Below are 25,307 nucleotides of genomic sequence, written 5' to 3'. Positions count from 1 at the left end.
TCCCCTGATTCCAGACCTGAATTCTCCTTGAAATCCGCCCTGATTCCCCGAGGACCCTTCCAACACTGCCACTAACCGAGCATTAACTCTATCGTTAGTCTGATCCCTATTTCTATAAGCCTTCCATGCCACATCTAACAGTTTTCCCCAGTCTCTAGCATCAGCCCCTTGTAGTTTTTGCAATTTTCTCCTAATATCATCGGCTGATTGTCCAATAAACAGAGGTGCCAACTGGTTTTTCCCTTCCTCGGAATCAGGATCTATAGTGGTATATTTCCGAGCAACCTTTTTTAATTTATTTAAAAAGTCTATGGGAGATTCTTTCCGATATTGCCTTATTTCATATAGCTTAGACATATTTATTGCTTTCGGCATTGCATTTCTAATACCAAATAGAATCCATTTCTGGTAATTTATTAAAAGTCCTCTTGGACCAGGCTCATTTGGATCCCACCTAGGATCTGCTGAGGGAAGATTTTGTTCCACTGCCCCCTGTAACACCCCCGAGGCTATCTGCGCCTCCACATGGGTTCTAGCAGCCCTCCGAATCATATCCTTCTCCGTACTATCAAAAAGCACCTGCATTATTGCTTCAATGTCCCTCCAATCGGGATCCTGCATTTTTATCATCATCTCAAAAGCATTCGCTGCTTTCTCCGGATCCTCTCTATAGCTACCGGCCGCCATTTTCCAGTTAGTAAGATCCACAATTGAAAACGGCACCTTCACTGTCACCGGACCCTCATTCCCGACAGCCTGACGCAGGGGAGCTTGTAGCACTCCCCCTTGTCGGTTCCGAGTCCTTTCTGCCATAGGTGTTCCTCCTACAGCCCCTCGTTCAGCTTCCCCAACAGGATCTTCACCCCCCGCTGCCCCAAGACATCTGTTATTCAGTCTGCGCCTGGGAGCTACTAATGATTCTAAATCCTCCTCCTTATTTTCCTCCGTAAGCTTCAAACATCTTTGCCCAATACTACATGCCGAACAACATCTTTTTAAGATCGCATTTCCTTTCCTATCCTTTTCCAAAGCTAAGACCAAAGGATCACTAGGGGCTAAGTTAATTCCGCACTTTTTCTGCCATTCTGGGTGGTTTCTCAGAGTGAAAAACATATGCTACTTCATCCCTTTTTCCTTCCCTTCTCAAAAAGAGATATTAACTGTAAATGAGTGTTGTAATCCAAAGTCCCATTAACCGGCCATTTTACCCCTTCATCCAATTTATAGAGTGGCCACCACTGATTACAATATTTAACTAGGTCCTCCCTTTTAGTTGACCCACCAGGTGATCCCCCTATCTGCTTCCAGTGCTGAAGTATACAACCCAGCGGGGACTTTTTCAGAATTCCGTCTTTTGACAAACCCGCCCCCATTATACACTGTCCTGGAAGACAATTAATTCTATCCCTGCTGAAACCAGGACATACACAAGGAATAAAACAGTTCTTTTTAGCACAAAAATACAGAACACAGACAAATATCAACAATAGACAAGGAATTCCAATACATGACAACAGAACATAATTCATTCATAAATCCAGGAATAAACCGATGTTTCCCAAAGAGGGGACTCGAACCCCAATTTTCAAAACCAGATGGGGACTTGAACCCCAATAACCAGAACCAGAGTGTGCACACTTCCTGAACAGAAATAATATTAAAATACCCCATGGGATTAAAACATATATCCGTTTTACGGGCTTTTCCAGATCCAGAACCAGAAACAATAACCAGAAAAATGCCTTTTCATTGTCTTACCAGGGGATCTTGTTGCTCCGAGCTCTTCGGTCCGGGGATCGGAGGTTGTCCCCCAGAATCCCTCGGTGCCGGCTGGAGGTCCTGCGATCCCACGGATCCGTCAAGATTCAGAAGCAAAGTCCCATCTCGGGTGCCAAAATGTTACTTGCCGCACTTTCTCTGCTGCGACAATCTAGGGAAAACAACGCATCGCCAGGGACTCGCCCTGGGGAGAAAACGGACCAACACAGATACTGTGGATCAAACGGTTTCTCCGTTTATTAACTGCGCAACACTCGCTTATATATGTTTCTAATATCTACTCACACATAAGCCATTTGTTGATTGGTTAACATGTGCCGTTCACGCGCTTAAACAATAGTCTAATTGGATAAAGTCTTCTTATCACGCTAATAGTTTCCTCTGCCTGCATGCTGTCTTGCACCCTGTCTTCGGTCACGTTGCCCTCCTGTTATCAGTCACGTATGCCCGACCTTGTTCTACTTTTTGTGCTTACTTCAGCAAACTTATAACAAAGAACAGTGGTGTCTTGTGCTAGCAAACAAAGAATAACAGTTGTGCCTTATGCAGTTTCAGTGCCTTATGCAGTTTCCTTCGTTCTCCCACAATTTCTCCCACAGTTACTGAAAAAGTCAGTCGAGGAAACTCTCTAAGACTCGATTTAAGAGTTTTAGAAAGCATGCATTGTTTATTGCAGTGCTGGGCGCACACATGAATTGTTTCGCAAAGGTGGCGCCCCGTGTTCGAAAACTAAGCAGTTTTTATCTTTACATTATCTACATATTCATTAGACATCCGAGAACTACTTAACATATGCTAATCTATTTGGTGGAGTCACCATCCCTGGAGGTATTTAAAGGACATGTAGACATAGCACTTAGGGACATGGTTTAGTGGTGGACTTGGTGGTGTTAGGTTTACGGTTGGACTCGATGATCTTAAGGGTCTTTTCCAACCTAAATGATTCTATGATTCTATGATGCTGGTAGGGGTGGCTAGTTCTGCCTGCCAATCACAGGGTGACCGGGGAGCACATGGACATGATGATGTCAAGAAATGGCTGTCAGCTAATCACAGAGCAGTATGAAAACACATGGGTTATGATATTTAACAAAATGACAGCTGTCTCCCATAAAACGTTGGCTGAAACAAAATGGTGGCCATACATGCATGTAGGGGGAAAGGACTTCTTGGTCTGATGTACTTTTGGGTAAACTGGAAAGGGTGGCTGGTCCTGTCAGCCTGTCAAAACAGACCATGTGAATGTGACTGGAAAAGGGGAGTGACTTACAGGTCAAACGGAACACGTGGCTCCCTGCAGGGGGAGGAGACATCCACCAGAAGCTGGGGGTGGGGTACGTGTCACTTCTTATCTTGGATAGAAGTTGTCCCTATAGTACTGTAATACCATAGTGTTGTTACAAAGCCTTGAAGAACAGAACTTTCTTGACCTGCTCTCTTTCTCCAGAAATAGTTCTCAGACATGGGGAATGATCTGAGCTCCTCTCTCTTTACTGCTCCCCCTGTGTGTCCAATAGTTGATAGTGTTGGTTACAGGCTAGCTGCAGATACAAAACTGTGTTGGTTTACACTCTTATCTGGAAATAGTTTTGTTTTCTTTATTTTTAAATGGTTGTTTTGGATTTTAATCCTGAACTGTAGAATGCAGCATGTGGCAAGTTCTGTGTGCATTAAATCAGAATACAGGGAGTTCTGCCATTTTGAGCCAATTTATTGACAGAACATACATGAGCCTGAAGTGAGGAGTTGAAGTGGACAAAGAAACTTCATCTGTGGCTGTTATTTTCAATATACCTCTTCTTGAAGCCTTGAACTATACTCCATTTTCCCCTCTATACTGGAATAAGGAAGAGGTTGGAGAAGGAATAAACATTTCTGTTGTATGCAGTTTTGTCCTGGGTTCAGCTGGGATAGAGTTAATTTTCACAGGAACCTGGGAGGGGGCACAGCCAGGACAGCTGACCTGAACTAGCCAAGGAGCTATTCCATACCATGTGACATCATGTGACATCAAACTAAATGATTCTAACTGTTGCTTAAAAATTGATGACAGTGGGCAAATTGTTAAACAAATTACCATGGGAATACGAAAGCTGGCCCATGTTCCTGTCCAGACATGGAAAGGCTGGGACATTGGTATGTTTTCCTGGCTCCCTGGTGGTCCATGGGTTAAACAAATCCTATTTTATTTGTTGTGTGGTTTTGCCATGTTGTTGTTTTTACCATGTATCATTCCATGTTTTATACAATTGATTCAACATGTTGTAACTAATATGCAATTTGTAACTACTGTTTCACCTGACGGTGTTAAACAAATTCGCGCTGTGCATCAAACCATGCCGTCAGTAGTACGAATTATATGAGATGCTCTTTTCTGGCCTTTTCTATGTAACTATCTTTTCTCAAAACCGCCATGGGTCCCGAAGCAATCTTTGAGCCAAGGGGTGGTGTGAGAGACTGAATTGTTATCTCGAGCTATTTGTCTCAAAGATTGTTTGTTGTGAGAGACTGGACTATCATCTCAAGCCATTCGTCTCAAGGATTGTTTGCTGTGACTAGCCACTTATCCCAGAGATGGCTTGTTTAAGCAGGACACTCCTCTGTCCATAAAGACAGATTATCAGGCCACTGAGGCCTCCAGGGAAGGAGACAGGCCGGAGCTGGCGAAGCATGCAGGAATGTGGAGACTACCATTCTCACGGAAACTGTAGTCTTTGAGATAAGATACTGGTTTCTGGTGTTGATCACCCGAAGGTGGTGTGATAGACGAAACTTGCAGCGCGTGAACAGTGCATGAACAGTACGTATGTGCATGCATCGGACTATACCCTATAAAAAACTGTGGCAACAAGCCATGGTGTGCACCCACCACCGAAGAATTGAAGACTGAGGACCAACGGGATGCCGCTGGATCCATGGTGGTGACTAATCTTGCAACTCTATTCCGACTGCCTTTTCTTCCATTCTATCCTATCACTACTGTTTTCTACTTTTGATAATAAAAGCTCTTTTGGGTATATGGCATTTGACCTCGTTTGTGTCTTAATCTCGCCCTTGGGATCATATCGAAACCTTCCCTGACGGATCGGGACAATGTGACCATTGTTTGATCTTTGGCCATGCATGGTGAGCTGCCCTGCTCAGCATATCAGAACAGCGTATCAGAACAGAAGTCCCCTCACCAGAGTCAAGGGAGGTCGTTTCAGTTCTTCTATGCCTGGAGGATCGCTGATTGCTTTCTTGGGCCTCGAAAGGCAAATTTTATGGCGACATGGTACCCCGGAAAGAATTGAATCAGACAATGGGACTCATTTCCGAAATAACCTCATAAGCTCCTGGGCAAAGAAACACGGCATCGAGTGGGTGTACCACATACCCTATCACCCACAAGCATCTGGAAAAATTGAGAGATATAATGGACTGTTGAAGACTATGTTGAGAGCGCTAGGCAGTGGGACATGGAAGCATTGGGATACAAATTTAGCAGAAGCCACTTGGCTAGTTAACACCAGAGGGTCTGCTAACCGTCCTGGTCCTGCCCAAACAAAACCCCTACATACTGTGGGAGGAGATAAGGTCCCCGTAGTGCACATGGGGAAGTGGCTGGGGAAGGCAGTGTGGATTTCTCCTCCCATGGGAAAAGGCAAACCCATTCGTGGGATTGTCTTTGCTCAGGGACCTGGGTGTACTTGGTGGGTAATGCGGAAGGATGGGGAGACCCAGTGTGTGCCTCAAGGACATTTAACCTTGAGGGAAAAATAATCTGTGATGTGAGTTGTATGTTGTAGGAAGTAATGTAGCAGGAATGATCTGAACTGCAGAGGAGTGAACTTCATAAGGAACCAGACAAGTGCATCGGTGACCCAAACCAAGCCGGTGTTGGTGCCCAACGATCAAACATACTGCTTCTCCTGTCCTGACCACTCATCTTGATGGATGGGGCCCAAATCATAACCTGTGTGTGAACATCTGGAGGAGTGGAAGAAGCCCATGGAATATCTATCTGTTAAAGGACAGGGGATAGTAATTAATAAGAATGTATAAATCTGTATGTTGGGTATAAAAGTGGTTTAGGTATGTAGTTTCAGTTGTAAGTGTTGGTAAGAAGGGATTTCAGTAATGAGAATTAAATACAATGGCATGGTTAGAAGATATCTGTATTAAATTATGTGGGACCTGAGCATGATGCAAATGGTATGGAATAAGGGGTGGAGATTGTATTGGGTCTGGCTGAGATGGAGTTAGTTAATTCTCCCCATAGCAGCCCTCATAGCACTGTGCTCTGCATCAGTAGCTAGAAAGGTGTTGATAACACACCAGTGTTTTGGCTACTGCTGAGCAGTGCTGGCACAGCATCAAGGCTGTCTCTCCAACATTTTTGCCCCCCCCTCAACGGCAGGCTGGGGCAGGGCGAGATCTCGGGAGGGGACATAACCAGGACAGCTGACCTAAACTAACCAAACAGATATTCCATACCATATGACATCAGCTCAGATATAAAAGCTAAGTAAAGGGAGACGGAAGGGGGGCATTTTTTGTCTTCCGGAGCAACCACTACATGTACTGAAGCCCTGCTTCCCAGGAAGTGGCTAGACATCGCCTGCTGATGGGAAGTAGAGAATAATATCATTTGTTTTTCTTTGCTTTTGCGCGCGACCTTGGCTTTCAGTTTATTAAACTGTCCTTATCTTGACCCACGAGCCTTTTGTTATATTTTCTTCCCCCCTGTCCAGTTAAGAAGGGGGAGTGATAGAGCGGCTTTGGTGGGCACCTGGCATCCAGCCAGGGTCAACCCACTACAGAGCTGCACACCCTCCCCACACCCTCCCTGTCCTGTTGCTGATGTCCTGTGCTGATCTGTGCTGATTGCCTTCTTTTCACCTGTGGTTCGTTGCTATGCAGGGTTTGTTCATCCTTAAGCAGAACTTGCCCCACCACAATGTTTGAGACATTAACTCTTTCAGTCTCTCATGTCCAGATATTAAACAGTGCAGCACTTCAAATTTCTTGCTTGAGCAGGTCTAATTACCCATGGCCAGGTCTCCACAAAATAACTGAAAATTAGAATATCGCCCATATCTTCCATCTCTCATGGATGTCTATGATAAAAACCTTCAGCAAAAAAAAGCAATATGTACAGAAGCAAGAGGAGCAACAAGGACAAGTCATAACTCATTACATCAACATGCTTATCTGGGATGATGAAAAGAATTCCAGGTTTCACCATCTATTCTCAAGTTCACTCCTTTTTTTCTAATCCCATAACTGTTTTACATTAAACAGCAATAGGAACAAGGACTGAAAACCAGAATTGGGTCTGATTTACTTTACCACCTTAATATTATCACTGATTAAGACCACTGAAATCTCCTACTAGAATTCAGGTGGTGGTTGAAACCATCTAGTCCCATACCAGCCATTCTTGGCCCATTGATCTCACAGCAGTCACTAAGTACAGTGTGCTGTGCACCGAAGCTCTGCATAACAAGCATATTAGTTTGTCAAAGTCCAAGCTGCCTTTTTTGCCTCACAGGCAACAGTCTAAGCCAGGGCTCGTTCTTCCCAAACAACTTAGTATGTTGGCCCAGGAACTACGTTGGCTAGGTAGACTCCTGTTGCATTAAAACGTAACGAAGTTTGGCAGAAAACAAACCCCCTTGCATTCCAGCTTGTCCTCAGATATCAGAGGGGCTGGGGGCGGCTAGGCTTAGATTCTGAGTGATGCCCAATTCGAAGCTATAAGTCCAGTCGCATTCAATATATTGTACCACCACGATTATGGATGCACAAATAGCGCACTGTACTTTCAATCTAGTCGCGTTCAACGAACTAGAATTACCAGACTTAGGGAGTTTGGTCGTGTTCAACGAACTATCATGGCTAGATTTAATGAACAGTACAGTTTATTAAAGCAACAGGAGTACAGGTTCTTTTGGATTGCCAGTAATAAATACACTGTCTGCAAAGCACGTGCAAGTACCAAGAATATGAATAATACAGTCAACTACAAAAGCGTTAAATTATGGAAAAAAAACTCTAGAGATTTCTAAGTTTCCCGGGGAAGCACTCTGTATGACCGAGGGTTCAAATCTCACCCAATAGGCATCCCTATGGGGGGGGAAGAGAGGTTCATCCCGTCAACTGATCCCAGAAGTCAGCAATGTCCTCCTGACCTGTCCATGATGATATCTTCCCTAGCATTCCTCCTCTCTTAAGCCCTTTTATACTATTTTCTTATTTTTAGGTGGAGCTTGAGTGACTCTAGTCATACATACCTTTATTATGATTGGTGTAAAATCTCCTCGCTTTACTTTTAAAGGTATATGCTAGAGAAAAATCAGAGCGCATGCTCAGTGAGGGGTGGTCACACCTTGAAGGTGGGTAGCTTTTGGGATGGAGGTGTGTTTTGGTATTATAATGAGATTATAATGAGCAAAGTTCACCCAGAGGACATGATTTAGTGTGTCACTACTCCAGAACTGGGCACTTATGATATAAATCAGAAGTAAGGCAGTAGGTTGACAGAACCCCCATTATTTCACCTCCTTGCTTCAGTGGATTCAGTGCAGGGACCTTCCATTCTTGTTCCTATTGTTCCAGTTCCCTATCCCTGTGATGATATCACAGAGCCTGGCCGCAGTGTCTCCACTCTGCTCCACCCTCCGTGTTGTTCCTCAAAGTCAGCATACCAAGCTCCCCTGGTGTTGCTAACATCTAAGGTTGCAGGTTATGTTGCTTAGGGAATTATTATGTAACAGATTTTGTGCATATCCACTGCATTCCACCCTGGAGGTTTACCTTCCCTTAAGAAGGGGACATATCAATAAGTCACCTCCAGCAATTATTCCACAGCAGTTATAAAGGAAAAGATTGAATTATCAGCAAAGAATTAAAGATGATAGGTTTTGGCTGTGACAATCCCATATGAATCCATCCTTTCAATTAGCTAAAGTTCTATATGTTCAAATAGCCCATATTTCCCCTCCCAGTTGTACTTCAGTAAGATTCACAGAAAAGTTACCATAATTCAAGCTAATTGCAAGTTGGCTGGAGGTGGAGTAAGTCTAGATCAAATATAAATGGCCTCCATTGTGATAATTTAAATAAAACGTGACAATACACATAACCATACAAATGGGTAAGGCAATATCTAGCTACTATGCCTTATCTCTTTAAAAGAAGTTATATGGAGAAAAGCTTCCCAAATTTCTGGTCTTGAAAAACCTCTTATTCAGTCTGTCTCATAATCAAATTATTGTCACCTACTGCTTCTAAGTATCTACGGCCTATATGTTTACTGCCTATTTTTTGATATTTTACAGGTACCCACTACCATTATACTTTTACAGTTAATATGGACTAATGAGTAGAATTTTTAGTCCCTTTAGTGTCAGCAAATTAGTAGGTATCACCTGACACTAAGGGGACAGACAGGTTCTTTTAGGGATCCTTGGCAGAATAATGACGACACTAAATCATAGTTAATATTAAAGCTTTATTTTCTTAACAGGATATTATGATTTGTATAGCATAGAATTTATGATTAGAATAGCATAGGATTTCTACAAGCAGAATCAATGTAGCACAATTTATAAGTAGTGTAATACAGAATTTATAATGCAACCTAACTTATAATTTCTAATCACCTGGACCCTCTGCAGATTGGGTCAAATCTTAATACACAGTTTTCTGTATCAATATAACAATCATAATTTAGACTCAAAAATCATATAAAAGAATACGAGTCACTCAATCCTCAGAGGAAGCAGACAATGGTGGAGGCATCCCTGGCCGGGGGGGGGGGGGGGGGTGTCAGGTCATGGGTCTCACTGTCCAGCAGCAGTTCTGGTCCAAGTTCCCCCCCTTAGGACGTGTAACTGCTTGATTTTATAGACAGTGCTCTGTGTGCTGTTACACTTCCCTGTTCTGTGATGGGGTCATCACCACCACCTGGTTGGCCAGGTGCCCTGGACCTTCAAGGCCAGCAAGGAAGGGAGTAATTGGCCTAGCGCCCAGGAATCTCGAGGCCGGTAGGAAGGGGAAGAAGAAATCTGTTTGGTTTTGTCTACTTGGTTCACAGGACCTTCAGGGCCTGAGAATGAGGGGGAAGGGAAGCAATACGTGACCCGCTCGGTCACAAAGAAAGGCTGCTTGCCTCATAAAATGGTGTTAGTTATGCTAACTATATTACCAGGGGTCGGGAGCAGGGGGTACCCGTCACATAGGTAAAAGGAAAGGTTCAGGCAACTGAAACTTAAGTAAACACTACTCTGATTTATCTTGCTTTGAAGTGACTGTTCCATTAAATAAGACTGTTTCCCCAAAGGAATAGTTATTGTGCTATTACAGTAAGTACTGAAGACAGCATCAGCTAATGTTTTGTAGGATGATCATTTGGCCATTAATGATTTAATCACAAAACACTCACTACACATCCTATCCTCAGCTTAGTTACCATGACAATTTTCAGCAACTATATACCTATGATGAATATGAAATTGTAATTCAGAGCAAGGTATAAGCCTGTATCAAATTGTTTCTTCCCCCTGCATAAAGCATTATCTGATCTTTGCTTCCACCCCATATTGCTTATTTATTCATTCCACTGTTTATATTTTGCCAGTTTGTTCTGGAATGCAGATTATCAAGGGAAAGGACAGCTTTATTTCAGTGTTTTAAATAGCTTCTGGGACAATGGACTGTTATACTCAGATGGGGACTCTGACATTGCTGTTGTAATAATGTTGACTTGTGTTCTGTCAGATGATTCATAAGAAAAAGTTCTCAGTGGAGAATTCTTTTTGCAATATCTCCCCCTTCCTTACAGGATCCCCTTTCCCATCCCTCTTCTCTTGCAGCTCTATGCTTTATCTCTCCCCAACCCCTAACCCTGAGTATCATCTGAGCTTTAGCTCAAGAGCTAAATGAATACTTAATACATTTGTCAAAAAGCAGGTTGACAGTATTATAACAGCATCATCAGAGCCCCCAATGGAGCATAACAATCCTTTGTGTCCTGGGTTCAGCTGGGATAGAGTTAATTTTCACAGGAACCTGGGAGGGGGCACAGCCAGGACAGCTGACCTGAACTAGCCAAGGAGCTATTCCATACCATGTGACATCATGCTCAGTATATAAATGGGGAGCGGGCTAGGAGGGGAGCTCTCGGCTTTTGGTGGGGGAAGTGGTGGAGCATCGGGTTCTGGGTGGTGAGCAGTTGCACTGTGCATCACTCATTTTGTATATTCTTTTATTAGTACCGTTGTTGTTGTTCTAACTTCTCTTTTTGTGTTGTCCCAGTAAATTGTCCTTATCTCAACCCACGAGGTTCCGGTTTTTTTTCTTTTCTCCTTTCTGATTCTCCTCCCCATCCCACCGGAGGGGGGCGGGGAGGAGTGAGCAAGCGGCTGCGTGGTCCTTTGTTACCGGCTAGGTTGAAACCACGACAGTCCTTTCTGGCGCCCAACGCGGGGCACGAAGGGTTGAGATAACGACAGATCTGGCCAGAGCGTGTTGAAACAAATTTGTCATATATTAGATAAATAGTTGCTAGTCACAATGTTGGTTCATTTGTTCACATGGTGGCGTTGTGTAAGTTCTTATATGCTCTGTGTATTCCCTGCGGTTACGTTTATCACCTCTGGGAGAGGGATCAAGATTATCATTTTGCTGTACTGGGCAATGTCAACTTATGAAATGATTACATCACTGGTCATGAGGTTAAGCTGGTATCTGTATGCAGCAGTGATATCATTTCCATACTTCGGGCGCCTTCTATCGGAATTTATTGGTAATCACACCCAATCCATGGGGAAGTCGGGGGGGATGCTTCCCCCCGTTCGTTCACCTCCCTTTTCTCCTTCCAGCTAATTACAACAGCTTTTGAGGCTTTTGAATATCCTTGGGATGCACAAGCCAGCATGCTGTTAGTGCTATGTCTCCTGAATATGTTTCAGGTCTTGTTTAGGGCTACAAAAAGGTTTTTTAAGAATACCACCCAGAGATCTGCCCCAAAGCTGGATATTCATGGGTGGCACGGCATGTGGGAGGATATGGGCAGGTATCTAGAGAACTTCTCACCTCCAGTGGCTTGGAAGTTCACTCCCGAACAACTACAGAACCCTCATGAAGTGGTAGAATATTTGAAAGGAAAATGCTGTGGCTGTTCCAGAGATGCACAACTTCCTGCACTGTGCTGGGCCCTGGCCAGTATCTACCAAACACTGCTTGATATTAGGCAGCACCCTCAGGGGGAAAAGATGGAAAACAGGGCTACAGGCACCGTGGCTACACCTACCCTGGCGACAGGCACTGCAGCTGAACCAGAGAACCAACCTGTGCCAGTATCAGTCGCCCCTGTACAGAAGAAGAAACACACAAAGAAATCGGTTTGCTTAGGCAGGGATGAAAGTGAACCAGGGTCATCACGAGAACAGGAGGAAGAGGCAGAACCTGAAATAATCACCTGATATCTATCCCTGAGTGAGTTGTGTGACATAGGAAAAGATTTTGGCCACCACCCAGGTGAGCACATTGTTACCTGGCTGCTCCGATGCTGGGATAATGGGGCCAGTAGTTTGGAATTAGAGGGTAAGGAAGCCAAGCAGTTGGGATCCCTGTCTAGGGAAGGGGGCATTGACAAGGCGATTGGGAGAAAAACACAAGTCCTCAGCCTCTGGAGGCAACTTCTGTCAGGTGTGAAGGAAAGGTACCCCTTCAAGGATGATGTTACATGTCACCAAGGCAAGTGGACCACCATGGAGAGAGGTATCCAGTACCTGAGGGAATTAGCTGTGCTGGAGATGATTTATAATGATCCAGAAAATGGGCAGTCACCCACAGATCCAGATGAAGTCCAATGCACACAGCCCATGTGGCGGAAGTTTCTACAAAGTGCACCACCAACCTATGCCAACTCATTGGCAGTAATGTCCTGGAAAGAAGGCTATGGACAAACGGTGGACGAACTGGCTGTCCAACTCCGGCAATACGAAGGAAGTCTCTCTTCCTCCCTATGGGCCTGTGTCTCAGCTGTAGAGGAATTGTCCCGAGAGTTCCAGCAATTCAAAGTGGATATGTCCTTCTCCCCACCTGTACAGGCCCGCATCGCAGCTATTAGGAGTGAGCACTCCTCTGCCCAAGAGAGAGGAGATAGAAAGTACACATGACAGGCTAACCTGTGGTTTTACCTGCGTGACCATGGAGAGGACATGAGGAAGTGGGATGGAGAACCTACCTCAGTCCTGGATGCACGGGTACGGGAGTTGCGAGAAAAAGCAATCAGAAAAGAGGATTCTTCTTGGAAAAATGCTGCTCCAGTTTCCCATGAGCAGTCCCCCAGACGCAGTAGAAGGGCTGATCTCATTTCTGATCCTCTTGAAGGGACTTCTGATTCATGTGTGCGAAACGTGAGTAATGGATACTCTAACCAGGATTAGAGGGGCCCTGCCTCCAGCCAGGTGGAGGAAAGGGACAACGGGGTCTACTGGACAGTGTGGATTCGATGGCCTGGCACATCAGACCCACAGGAATATAAGGCTCTAGTAGACACTGGTGCACAATGCACCCTAATGCCATCAAGTTATAAAGGGGCAGAACCCATCTGTATCTCTGGTGTGACAGGGGGATCCCAAGAGCTAACCGTATTGGAAGCTGAAGTGAGTCTAACCGGGAATGAGTGGCATAAACACCCCATTGTGACTGGCCCAGAGGCCCCGTGCATCCTTGGCATAGACTATCTCAGGAGAGGGTATTTTAAGGACCCAAAGGGGTACCGTTGGGCCTTTGGTATAGCTGCCTTGGAGACGGAGGGCACTGAACAGCTGTCCGCCTTGCCCGGCCTCTCTGAGGACCCTTCGGTTGTGGGGTTGCTGAGGGTTGAAGAACAACACGTGCCAATTGCTACCACGACGGTGCACCGGCAGCAATATTGCACCAACCGAGACTCCCTGATTCCCATTCATAAGCTGATTTGCCAATTGGAGAGCCAAGGAGCGATCAGCAAGACTCGCTCACCCTTTTATAGTCCCATATGGCCCATGCGGAAATCTAATGGGGAGTGGAGACAAACAGTTGACTATCGTGGCCTGAATGAAGTCACGCCACTGCTGAGTGCTGCTGTGCCAGATATGTTAGAACTTCAATACGAATTCAAATCAAAGGCAGCCAAGTGGTACGCCACAACTGACATTGCTAATGCGTTTTTCTCAATCCCTTTGGCAGCAGAGTGCAGGCCACAGTTTGCTTTCACTTGGAGGGGCGTCCAGTACACCTGGAATCGACTGCCCCAGGGGTGGAAACGCAGACCCACCATTTACCATGGACTAATCCAGGCTGCACTGGAAAAAGGTGAAGCTCCAGAACACCTGCAATACATTGATGACATCATCGTATGGGGCAACATGGCAGGAGCAGTTTTTGAGAAAGGGAAGAAAATAATCCAAATCCTTCTGAAAGCCGCTTTTGCCATAAAAGAAAGTAAGGTCAAGGGACCTGCACAGGAGATCCAGTTTTTAGGAATAAAATGGCAAGATGGACATTATCAGATCCCAATGGATGTGATCAACAAAATAGCAGCTATGTCCCCACCGACTAATAAAAAGGAAACACAGGCTTTCTTAGGTGTTGTGGGTTTTTGGAGAATGCATATTCCAAATTACAGTCTGATTGTAAGCCCTCTCTATCAAGTGACCCGGAAGAAGAACGACTTTAAATGAGGCCCTGAACAATGACAAGCCTTTGAACAAATGAAGCAGGAGATTGTTCATGCAGTAGCCCTTGGGCCAGTCCAGGCAGGACAAGATGTTAAAAATGTGCTCTATACTGCAGCCGGGGAGAATGGCCCTACCTGGAGCCTCTGGCAGAAGGCACCTGGGGAGACCCGAGGCCAACCCCTGGGGTTTTGGAGTTGAGGATATCGAGGATCCGAGGCTCGCTATACTCCAACTGAAAAAGAAATATTGGCAGCATATGAAGGAGTTCGAGCTGCCTCAGAAGTGGTTGGTACTGAAACACAGCTCCTCTTAGCACCCCGACTGCCAGTGCTGGGCTGGATGTTCAAATGGGAGGTCTCCTCTACGCATCATGCAGCTGATGCCACGTGGAGTGAGTGGATTGCACTGATCACACAACGGGCTCGCATAGGAAACCCCGATCGCCCAGGAATTGTGGAAGTGATCATGGACTGGTCAGAAGGCAAAGATTTTGGAATGTCGCCAGGGGAGGAGGTGACACGGGCTGAAGAGGCCCCACTGTATAATAAACTGCCAGAAAATGAGAGGCAATATGCCCTGTTCACTGATGGGTCCTGTCGCATTGTGGGAAAACATCTCTTCTTGAGAAGGGAAGGAAAAAGGGATGAAGTAGCATATGTTTTTCACTCTGAGAAACCACCCAGAATGGCAGAAAAAGTGCGGAATTAACTTAGCCCCTAGTGATCCTTTGGTCTTAGCTTTGGAAAAGGATAGGAAAGGAAATGCGATCTTAAAAAGATGTTGTTCGGCATGTAGTATTGGGCAAAGATGTTTGAAGCTTACGGAGGAAAATAAGGAGGAGGATTTAGAATCATTAGTAGCTCCCAGGCGCAGACTGAATAACAGATGTCTTGGGGCAGCGGGGGGTGAAGATCCTGTTGGGGAAGCTGAACGAGGGGCTGTAGGAGGAACACCTATGGCAGAAAGGACTCGGAACCGACAAGGGGGAGTGCTACAAGCTCCCCTGCGTCAGGCTGTCGGGAATGAGGGTCCGGTGACAGTGAAGGTGCCGTTTTCAATTGTGGATCTTACTAACTGGAAAATGGCGGCCGGTAGCTATAGAGAGGATCCGGAGAAAGCAGCGAATGCTTTTGAGATGATGATAAAAATGCAGGATCCCGATTGGAGGGACATTGAAGCAATAATGCAGGTGCTTTTTGATAGTACGGAGAAGGATATGATTCGGAGGGCTGCTAGAACCCATGTGGAGGCGCAGATAGCCTCGGGGGTGTTACAGGGGGCAGTGGAACAAAATCTTCCCTCAGCAGATCCTAGGTGGGATCCAAATGAGCCTGGTCCAAGAGGACTTTTAATAAATTACCAGAAATGGATTCTATTTGGTATTAGAAATGCAATGCCGAAAGCAATAAATATGTCTAAGCTATATGAAATAAGGCAATATCGGAAAGAATCTCCCATAGACTTTTTAAATAAATTAAAAAAGGTTGCTCGGAAATATACCACTATAGATCCTGATTCCGAGGAAGGGAAAAACCAGTTGGCACCTCTGTTTATTGGACAATCAGCCGATGATATTAGGAGAAAATTGCAAAAACTACAAGGGGCTGATGCTAGAGACTGGGGAAAACTGTTAGATGTGGCATGGAAGGCTTATAGAAATAGGGATCAGACTAACGATAGAGTTAATGCTCGGTTAGTGGCAGTGTTGGAAGGGTCCTCGGGGAATCAGGGCGGATTTCAAGGAGAATTCAGGTCTGGAATCAGGGGAAGTAGACAAGGACAGGAAATAGGTCCGAATCTGTTGGGAATGGCTAGATCCCCACTAGGGGGAACTCAATGTGCATATTGTAAGGAGCATGGACATTGGAAACGAGTGTCCCCGTTGTCCCCTAAGAGGCAGAGAAACCACTCCAGTGTTACCTGTTAATAATGTCGAATGAAGGGAACCGGAGGGATCTTCCCCAGCGGAGCCTCTGGTTAAAATGAAGCTGGGGGAAGATCAAACTGAAGTAGCATTCTTAGTGGATACAGGGGCAACTTATTCAGTCTTAAATACTCGGGGATTTGACTTCAGTAACAAAGAAATTAAGGTTGTTGGTGCGACAGGGAAAGCTGAAACCAGACCCTTTTTCAAGCCCCTCAGATTTAAAAATGGGAAACAATGGGTAACTCACCAATTTTTATATTTACCAGGAGCTTTGAAACCTTTACTAGGGAGAGATCTATTGGAAAAGTTTGAGGCAGAAATAAAGTTTAAAGGAAAGGAAGTTGATGTGATAATACCTGAATCTAAATTTGTCCAAGCAACTGTGTTTTTCTTGACAGAAAATGAACATGTAAGTGGGAAAATTCCTCCCGAGGTAGAGGACGCAGTGATACCCCTCGTTTGGGCAGGGGAAGTGCCGGGAAGAGCCAAAAATGCCAGTCCGGTAAAGGTTGAGCTCAAGTCAGAAGCGACTGTGGTAAGACAAAAACAATATCCCTTACAACTAGAGGCTAGAATTGGGTTAATGCCAATTATTAAGAAATTTTTGAAATACGGTTTACTGAAAGAATGTGAATCTGAATATAATACCCCAATTCTGCCAGTTAAAAAGGCAGGTGGAAAGAGTTACCGATTAGTTCAGGATTTAAGGGCTGTTAATCAGATTACACAGGACATATATCCAGTAGTAGCAAACCCCTATACTTTGTTAACCACTTTAACTGAGAATCAAGAGTGGTTTACTGTTCTAGACTTAAAAGATGCCTTCTTCTGCACACCTCTTGAATTGGAGAGTCAAACTTTGTTTGCCTTTGAATGGGAAAATCCGGAAACTGGTTGAAAAGCACAATATACTTGGACTATTTTGCCACAGGGCTTCAAGAACAGCCCTACAATATTTGGAAATCAATTAGCTAAAGAATTAGAAACCTGGAAGTTAGATCACAAAGAAGGAACTGTATTACAATATGTGGATGATATATTGATAGCTGCAGAAACTCAAAAGGAATGTATACAAACAACAATCAGTTTATTAAATTACCTGGGACTGAGCGGTTATAAAGTTTCAAGAGAAAAAGCACAAGTAGTGACGTGCGGAAACAGGCTCCACAATCAGTGAGATTGTAAAGTAGGTATGTTCATTCAGCGCTGGGCAGCACGGGGGGTAGTCCCACCAAAGTCGTGCGCGCCTGACTCGGCAGTTTGCTTCAAATTTATACAATCAAGTGTTACATATTCACAATACGCCTATACATATGCATGACCTATCCCCACTTCATATTAAAATGAGTTCCGAGAGGTCATTTCCATAGTCTCCTCTCAACTGCGCTTGCGCAGTGCCTCTTTATGGTGGTCGTCTGGTGGTCGCAGAGATGAAGATAGACGACTCCTCTTCATCACCGCTAGTAACCTCTTTTCTTGCGCAGGCTCAGTGGTTTCTTGGCATTCACCCCAGCCGCAAGACCAGTCTTGGCTGGCTCTTGGGGCCAGCTCCTGCTTCTTATCAGGAACTGTCTCTGCCTCATTGGCTGGTCCTTGGGACCAGCTCTTCTTATCAAGGACTGTCTCTGCCTCAGCTAATTTCAACAATGTAAGCGCTAAACATCATCTTTCATCCCCCTTTATTATATCTACTGAGATTCTTTTGACTCCCCTTGTCTCAGTCCCCCCTTCTCTAGAAAATAGTAAATTCTTTTACTATATCTAATCCTAGTACTTCTAATACATTGTTTCCCTATCTAGCATCCTCTCAAAATATTTGTTGGACTCCAGCTTCCGTTGTAATTGATTCTTCTTCCATTCACTGTAAGTCTCCTGTACTCTTACAGCACCAAAAGCCACATCGAACCACTATGCAAAGGACCACAGACAAGAGAATGATGATTATTACAGTGACAAACAATTGCTTCAACCATGCCAAATTTGGCAACCAGGAGGTTAATTTTTCCCATATCTCAGTGAATCCCCATGAAGTGTCATCTTGTGACATTAAATGTAAAAGTTGGGTTTGTTTCCAAATTTGAGAGAGGTCTGTTTCTATTCGTCTCTCTTGGTTAACATAGGTGCAGCAGCGTTCATTACGAGGGACGTGTTATTAAAAGCTGCTGCTATCACAGAGGTGTTAGAAAAGACTGTAGCAATTATGGGGTAGCCCCGTCCGAGACCCTTAGGAAAATGTGAACATATCCAGCAGTTTGATTCGCTATTTTTGCAATACTCTCGTGGAGTTGAATACACATTCCCATCCCATGCTACGCTCCTTGTCCCCACAGTTGCCCATATTACCGCGTAAAAACTAAGTGTCCATCGGGTTTTGTGGTGACTTTCCATGGAGTTTTGGGTGTCTTTTTCACTCTGGTGTGATGAATCCAGGCGTTCTGTTCCTTGATTCTGATTGCAGTAAAGGAGGTGAGTAGTACTTGGAATGGTCCTTCCCACTGTGGCTCCAGAGTTTTTTCTGTAAGAGACTTTATATACACATAATCTCCTGGTTGTATATTATGTACAGGTCCATCCAAACCTCTCCCTCGAGTCCCAGCCACATGCTTCCTGATTTTATTAAGTTGCTTACCTAATGCTACCATGTAAGAAGTCATAATTTCATCCCCCGCTTGTACAGACACCCCTCTCTGTATCCCATAGGGTTGTCCATACAGGATTTCAAAGGGGCTCAGTCCTTCTTTCGCCCTTGGTCTTGTTCGTATACGCAAAAGGGCTAAAGGGAGAGACTGAGGCCATGTCAAATTTGCTGCTTGTCCTAATTTCACAATTTGCTGTTTGATTAAGTAAGTGGTTCATTTTTTCACTTGACCACTCGACTGGGGGTGATATGGAGTATGAAGCTGCCAATCTATACCCAAATGGCAGCTAATTTGTTGTATTATTTTTGAGACAAAATGTGGTCCTCTGTCAGAGGACATGGTTGCTGGAACCCCAAAACGTGGTATTATCTCTTGCACCAGTATTTTAGTTACCTCCCGAGCTTTAGCCGTTCTTGTTGGGAATGCTTCTGGCCAACCTGAGAAGGTATCAGTTAATACCAATAAATATCGATACCCCCCTTTTCTTGGAAGTTCTGTAAAATCAATTTGCCATTGTTGTCCAGGCCCATTGCCTTTTCCAATCTGGCCCATTTCCGGCTTGGGGGTATTCTTAGGATTAGTCTGGAGGCAAAGATCACACTGTTGAGTCACCTGTCTCACCGTGGTGTATAAATTTCTAGCCACGATTTCTCTTATCAAATGATTATACAGAGCCTCTGTTCCCCAATGTCTTTTCCTATGTTCCTTGTTGACGCGGAAGTCACGGACACTGCACACAATCAATATGATCAAGCAGATGCCACTTTATTGCCAAGATAGCTCAGTTTATATGTTCATTCTAGTTACTGTTCACGCATAAGCAAATTAGAGATTGGTTAGCATGAGCTGTCCACGCGCCTAGTTACACCTAGTGATTGGTTATAACAACACTGTACACACGCATAAACATAAGGCATAATTGGTTGTATTAACTAAAACATGCGAAACTTGTCTCAGTCTAATTGGTCAAGATAAGCTGTGGAATTGAGGTTCTTTGCCAAGTTCCCTTTATCGTGGAATGCGCACCTGTGTTCTTCTAATTGGCATCTTTCTTTTTTTGTCTTCTTGTTTATTCTGTTCAAGGCCTTCTAAAGGCATCTGGAATGCTCTTACTACCGTTAGCTAAATATGTGTCCACAAGCAAAGCATCCTTGAAGTCTGCTGCCTACAAAACATCCTTGGCTCACAAATTGATCAATTCTATCGAGTCTGGATTGTTCACTGTGTGCCCATTACTTTCCAAGTATCCCACAGTTCCTCCCGTATCAAATGCCATAATAAGCAAGAGGGAACGATTAGCTTTCCCTGTGGGGTATGAGCCCACCCCTCTTCATTATATGACCCTTCTAAATCTGTAATGAGCTTCTGATCTTCCTTGGTGTATTCTGGCTTACCTTCTAGGGAGATCTGCCTATCAGGAATTAAGGCCCCTTCTATTTTTACCTTTGTTTTGGCCACTTGTCTTGCCTCTCTGTCCGCCAGCTCATTCCCTTTTTCCAAATCTGAGCTCACTTTCTAGTGTGCCTTAATATGCATAATTGCCACTTTCTTAGGGAGCTGGACAGCTTCCAGTAACTTCAGAATTTCTTCTGCGTGTTTGATATTTTTCCCTTGGGAATTCAATAGTCCTCTCTCCTTCCAAATTGCTCCATGTGCGTGTACAACTCCAAAGGCATATTTTGAGTCTGTATAAATGTTCACAACTTTGCCCTGGGCCAATTCCAGGGCGCGGGTTAGAGCAATTATTTCTGCCTTCTGTGCGGAGGTGTTCATGGGCAAAGCCCCTGATTCTACTACCTCTTGGCTGGTGGTGACGGCGTATCCCGCATGTCGATTACCATTTAGGACGTAACTGCTTCTGTCTGTGAACCAAGTTTCCCCGTTTTCCATGGGGCTGTCTTTCAGGTCTGGGCGACTGGCGTAGGTTGCTTCGATGGTTTCCAGGCAGTCATGATGTACCGGTTCTCCTGTGTTCCCGCTGAGAAAAGAAGCTGGGTTGACAATGTTAGTGACTACAATCTCCACATCATCCTGCTCTACCAATATAGCTTGATATCTCAGGAATCTTTGCGGAGAGAGCCAATGTCCACCCTTTGCTTCCAGTACTGCTGATACTGTGTGAGACACCAAAACAGTCATTTTCTGGCCCAGAGTAAACTTTCGAGCTTCCTGTATGTTCAGTATCACAGCCGCAACCGCCCGCAGGCATCCAGGCCAACCTTTTGCAGTCGTGTCTAACTGCTTAGAGAGGTAGGCAACTGCCCGTCAATATGGACCCAGGTTTTGTGCTAATATTCCCAGGGCAATGCCCTGCTTCTCGTGGGAGTAAAGAAGAAACGGCTTGCTTACATCTGGGAGTCCTAAGGCCGGGGCCGACATCAAAGCCTTTTTCAGTAGCTCAAAGGCTCGTTCGGTCTCCTTGTTCCACTCAAGGTGTTTCTGCTCAGTGGCTGTCAGCGCATACAGTGGTTTAACAAGCAATCCATAATTATAGATCCACAATCGGCACCACCCCGTCATTCCCAGAAAAGTCCGCAACTCTTTTACTGTCTGAGGTGTCTGAGTTTGGCATATTGCCTCTTTACGGGCCTGTCCCAAAGTTCTTTGTCCCGCACTAATTTCATAGCCCAAATAATTCACTTTACGCTGCATTACTTGGGCTTTCTTCTTGGATACCCGGTACCCCTGGAGTCCCAGGAAATTCAACAGACTCACCGTCCATGTCATACAATCTTTCTCTGTTTTGGTGGCGATCAGGATATCATCCACATACTGCAACAGCTTTCCCTCCTCAGACGGGGTTTCCCAGGATTCTAAGTCTTTCGCAAGCTGATTGCCGAAAATGGTAGGACTGTTCTTAAATCCTTGTGGCAACACCGTCCAAGTGAGCTGGGTCTTTCGACCACTCTTGGGGGTTTCCCATTCAGATGCAAATAGTTTTTGGCTGGCCTCATGGAGAGGGAGGCAAAAGAAAGCATCCTTCAAATCTAAAACAGTAAACCAAGTCAATTCAGGTGTTAACACGGTCAACAGGGTATATGGGTTCGCCACTACTGGGTAAAGATCTTCAGTTATCTTATTCACCGCCCGTAAGTCTTGGACCACCCGATATGACCCATCGGGCTTCCGAACAGGTAATATAGGGGTATTGAATTCAGACTCACACTCTTTTAATAATCCCAACTGCAAAAATTTTTCTATCACCGGCCGGATTCCTTCTCTGTCTTCCTTCTTTAGGGGATATTGTTTAATTCTTACCGGCTTTCGGCCTTCCTTGATCCTGACTTCAACAGGTGGAGCACTTTTCGCTCTTCCGGGTGCATCGGTAGCCCATACCCCTGGGTACACTTGGTTTAAGATGTCCTCGTTAATGCTTCCTTCTAGGGGGACACTGGTTAAGGTTAGGCTCAATATTTGAATATATTGCTGATCTTTTACCTCCAGAGTAATTTCTCCCTTTTCGAATACAATTTTTGCTCCCAATTGTTCCAACAAGTCCTTTCCCAAAAGTGCCTTTGGGGAGTTGGGCATATATAAAAATTTATGAATGCCCCACTGTTTTCCTAATTTATATTCTAAAGGTTTACAAAAATATGCCTTTTCACTTTGGCCAGTCGCTCCTTTCACCATGACATAATCATCTCCCGGGGCATCAAAGCTTGATTCAGAACCGAGTATGTTGCTCCTGTATCTACCAAAAATTCTACCTCTTGTTGTGTTTTCCCTAGCTTAATTATAACCAGTGGATCCGCTAGGGTAGATTCCCCAGGTTCCCGTCAATCTCCCTTCACATGGGCTACCGTTCCTCCTGTTTGAGCCCTCTGATCCTCCTTCTTGTTCCTTGGGCATTCCTTTTTCCAATGACCGAATTTCTTACACAAAGCGCATCGATCCTTGCCCAGTCGGGGCAAGTCTCGTCTAGGCCCTCTTCCTCTTTCTTCCTGGATAACAGCCATTAATTTCCTTTGCCCTTGCCTATATCCTTCTTCTCTGTTACTAAATACTCTCCATGCTTCATCCAACAATATTTCTAAATTCCTACCCTCTGTAGGGCGTAATTTCTGAAGTTTGCGCCTTATATCCCCTGTAGGTTGACCCAAAAACAGGGAGACCAATTGTTGTACTCCTACCTCTGACCCAGGATCCAGCGGTGTGCTGTGGCGCATCACATCCCTCAGTCGATCCAGGAATTCGGATGGAGACTCGGAAGGACTCTGTTTGACTGCATATAAAGCTGACCAATTTATAGTTTTGGGGATTGCTCTCTCCATTCCTTTTGTAATTCACTCCTGATACCCCTGCAATCTTTCCATATGTGCAGATCTATTAACATCCCACTTTGGGTCTTGGAGAGGGAAATATTCCTTAATGTCCCCTCCTGTAATCTTATCATGATCTTCAGCAAGGTTCCCTGCTGTTTTTAAAATCAGCTGTTTCTCTGTCTCAGTCATCTATTCCAATAATAGCTGTATATCCTTCCAATCAGGGTTATGCTGTTTTACAATAAATTGGAAATGCTTAGTTACACTTATCGGATCACTCCTATAATCTTTTGCAACCTTTTTCCATTCCCCTAGGTCAGCAGTAGAAAAGGGTACTTTGATTAACATTGTCCCACCATCCGGCCCCACCGCCTCTCGGAGAGGTGCTTGTCTGTTCGGGGGGGTCGGAGTTCTATCCGAGTCTGCATCCTGTTCCTGTGGTCGAGGGGGAGGCTTAAACAAATCAGTTAGATCTTGTTCTGGTACCTGATGGATTTTATTTGTCTTTGTACATCTTTGTCCAATATTACATGCCGAACAACACCGCCTCAGTTTACCCCTAAGCTCCTTGTTGTTTTCTCGCTCAAGTGCAAGCACCATGGGGTCCTGTGGGGGTACCATTCCACAGTCCCTTTGCCACTCCGGATGGTTTCGGAGGGTGAAGAACATGTCTGCATACGAAACCTCATCTCGTTTTCCTTCTCTCCTTAAAAACAGCATTAGTTGTAATAGAATATTATAATCTATTGACCCATTAAGTGGCTACTTAGCATCACCTTCTAACTTATACAACGGCCACCACTGATTGCAATATTTAATAAGGTTCTTTTTACTTTCCATACCTCTGGTCCCAACAATATCTTTCCAGTGGGCAATTACACAACCCAGAGGACTCTTCCTCAATACTCCTCCTTGATTGTTTCCCATTTTATAACTTCTCCTAATGATTCTTAAGTTTGATTTTGGCTTCTCCTTTTAATAAGCTTCCATGCAAATTGTTCCTTACACTTCTTTATAGTCTTCTCCCAGTTTTCCTCCCACACGTCCCAAATTTCTGGAATTAAATTTTCCCTTACACACACCAATCTCACTATTTCGGATTCTTGGTGAGCTCTTTCCCAATCATAAAAGTGTGGAATTTGAGGAAAACACTCAAGGCAGTCTGGTTTCCGTCTGCTAGATGTACAGTACCACCTTCTCCCACAAGATTTACACTTCAACAAAACCCAAGCCGGATGCCAATTATTATATAGTCCAGTTGCAAGCCCACATACAAAGCAGGGAATCACCCCTATTAATACGTAAAGACATTCACACATTTACAAACATACATACACCTATAAATTTCAACATATCATTTCCACACACCCACACAAAATCTTTAACATAAAATTTCCAAACATTCACATCATACAATCATCGCTCCAGTTGACAACCTTTCAGCAGCTGCAAAAACGTACCAAGCGCAATTGCGAGGGGGTGCGCTTACCCTTCTCCTGCCTCTTATATACCAGTCATCGACAGGTCCGTCCTGGCTCCCAATTCTGGGATGTAGCGGTCACCCTGGATTTGCTCGATCTACCCCCAAGATCGCTAGCGGCCGCTCTATCGGTCAGCAAATCCCCCCCTTGTTACCATACAGGGTACCCTCCTCCCATACGGGGACTACGCTGCACGCCAGACGTCTCTGCGCGATTTACCAGCTGCCCCGGCCCGTACGATTTACAGGCTCCCTTTGTGACACATACCGTTTGGTCGCGGCTTCAGGAGGTTGTTGTCTGCTCCCGCGGTGAGCGGCTGGCAGCGGAGGCTCCTCCGAGGAAAGTGCTCGGGGCGCGCCTAGGGGCGTCCGCTCCGCAGTCGCTCCCGCAGCCGAGCAGACAGTCTCCTGGCTGGCTCGCCAAAACTGACGTGCGGAAAACAGACTCCACAATCAGTGAGACTGTAAAGTAGGTATGTTCATTCAGCGCTGGGCAGCACAGGGGGT

At 44.9% G+C, this 25,307-nt stretch overlaps 2 protein-coding genes across 2 annotated transcripts; both read right to left on the bottom strand.

Moving 5' to 3' along the window:
- Nucleotides 1–18,716: 18,716 nt before the first annotated feature.
- Nucleotides 18,717–19,748, bottom strand: LOC128136271 (protein NYNRIN-like; the record flags this gene model as incomplete). The annotated part of the gene is given in 1 exon segment (XM_052775521.1): nt 18,717–19,748. A coding segment is annotated over 1 exon segment (990 nt), but the record flags the coding sequence as incomplete, so codon positions are not given.
- Nucleotides 19,749–20,573: 825 nt separating this feature from the next.
- On the bottom strand, nt 20,574–21,395 carry LOC128136270 (uncharacterized). Its single transcript, XM_052775520.1, has one exon. The coding sequence runs from the start codon at nt 21,195–21,197 to the stop codon at nt 20,574–20,576; it is 624 nt and encodes a 207-aa protein (XP_052631480.1). The 5' UTR covers nt 21,198–21,395.
- Between the last annotated feature and the right edge of the window lie 3,912 nt (nt 21,396–25,307).

This window comes from Harpia harpyja, chromosome W, assembly GCF_026419915.1.
Source record: "Harpia harpyja isolate bHarHar1 chromosome W, bHarHar1 primary haplotype, whole genome shotgun sequence".
NCBI classification, from domain to species: Eukaryota; Metazoa; Chordata; class Aves; order Accipitriformes; family Accipitridae; genus Harpia; species Harpia harpyja.
The sequence above is the reverse complement of the archived record's forward strand: the minus strand, read 5'-3'. Positions and strand labels throughout refer to the sequence as shown.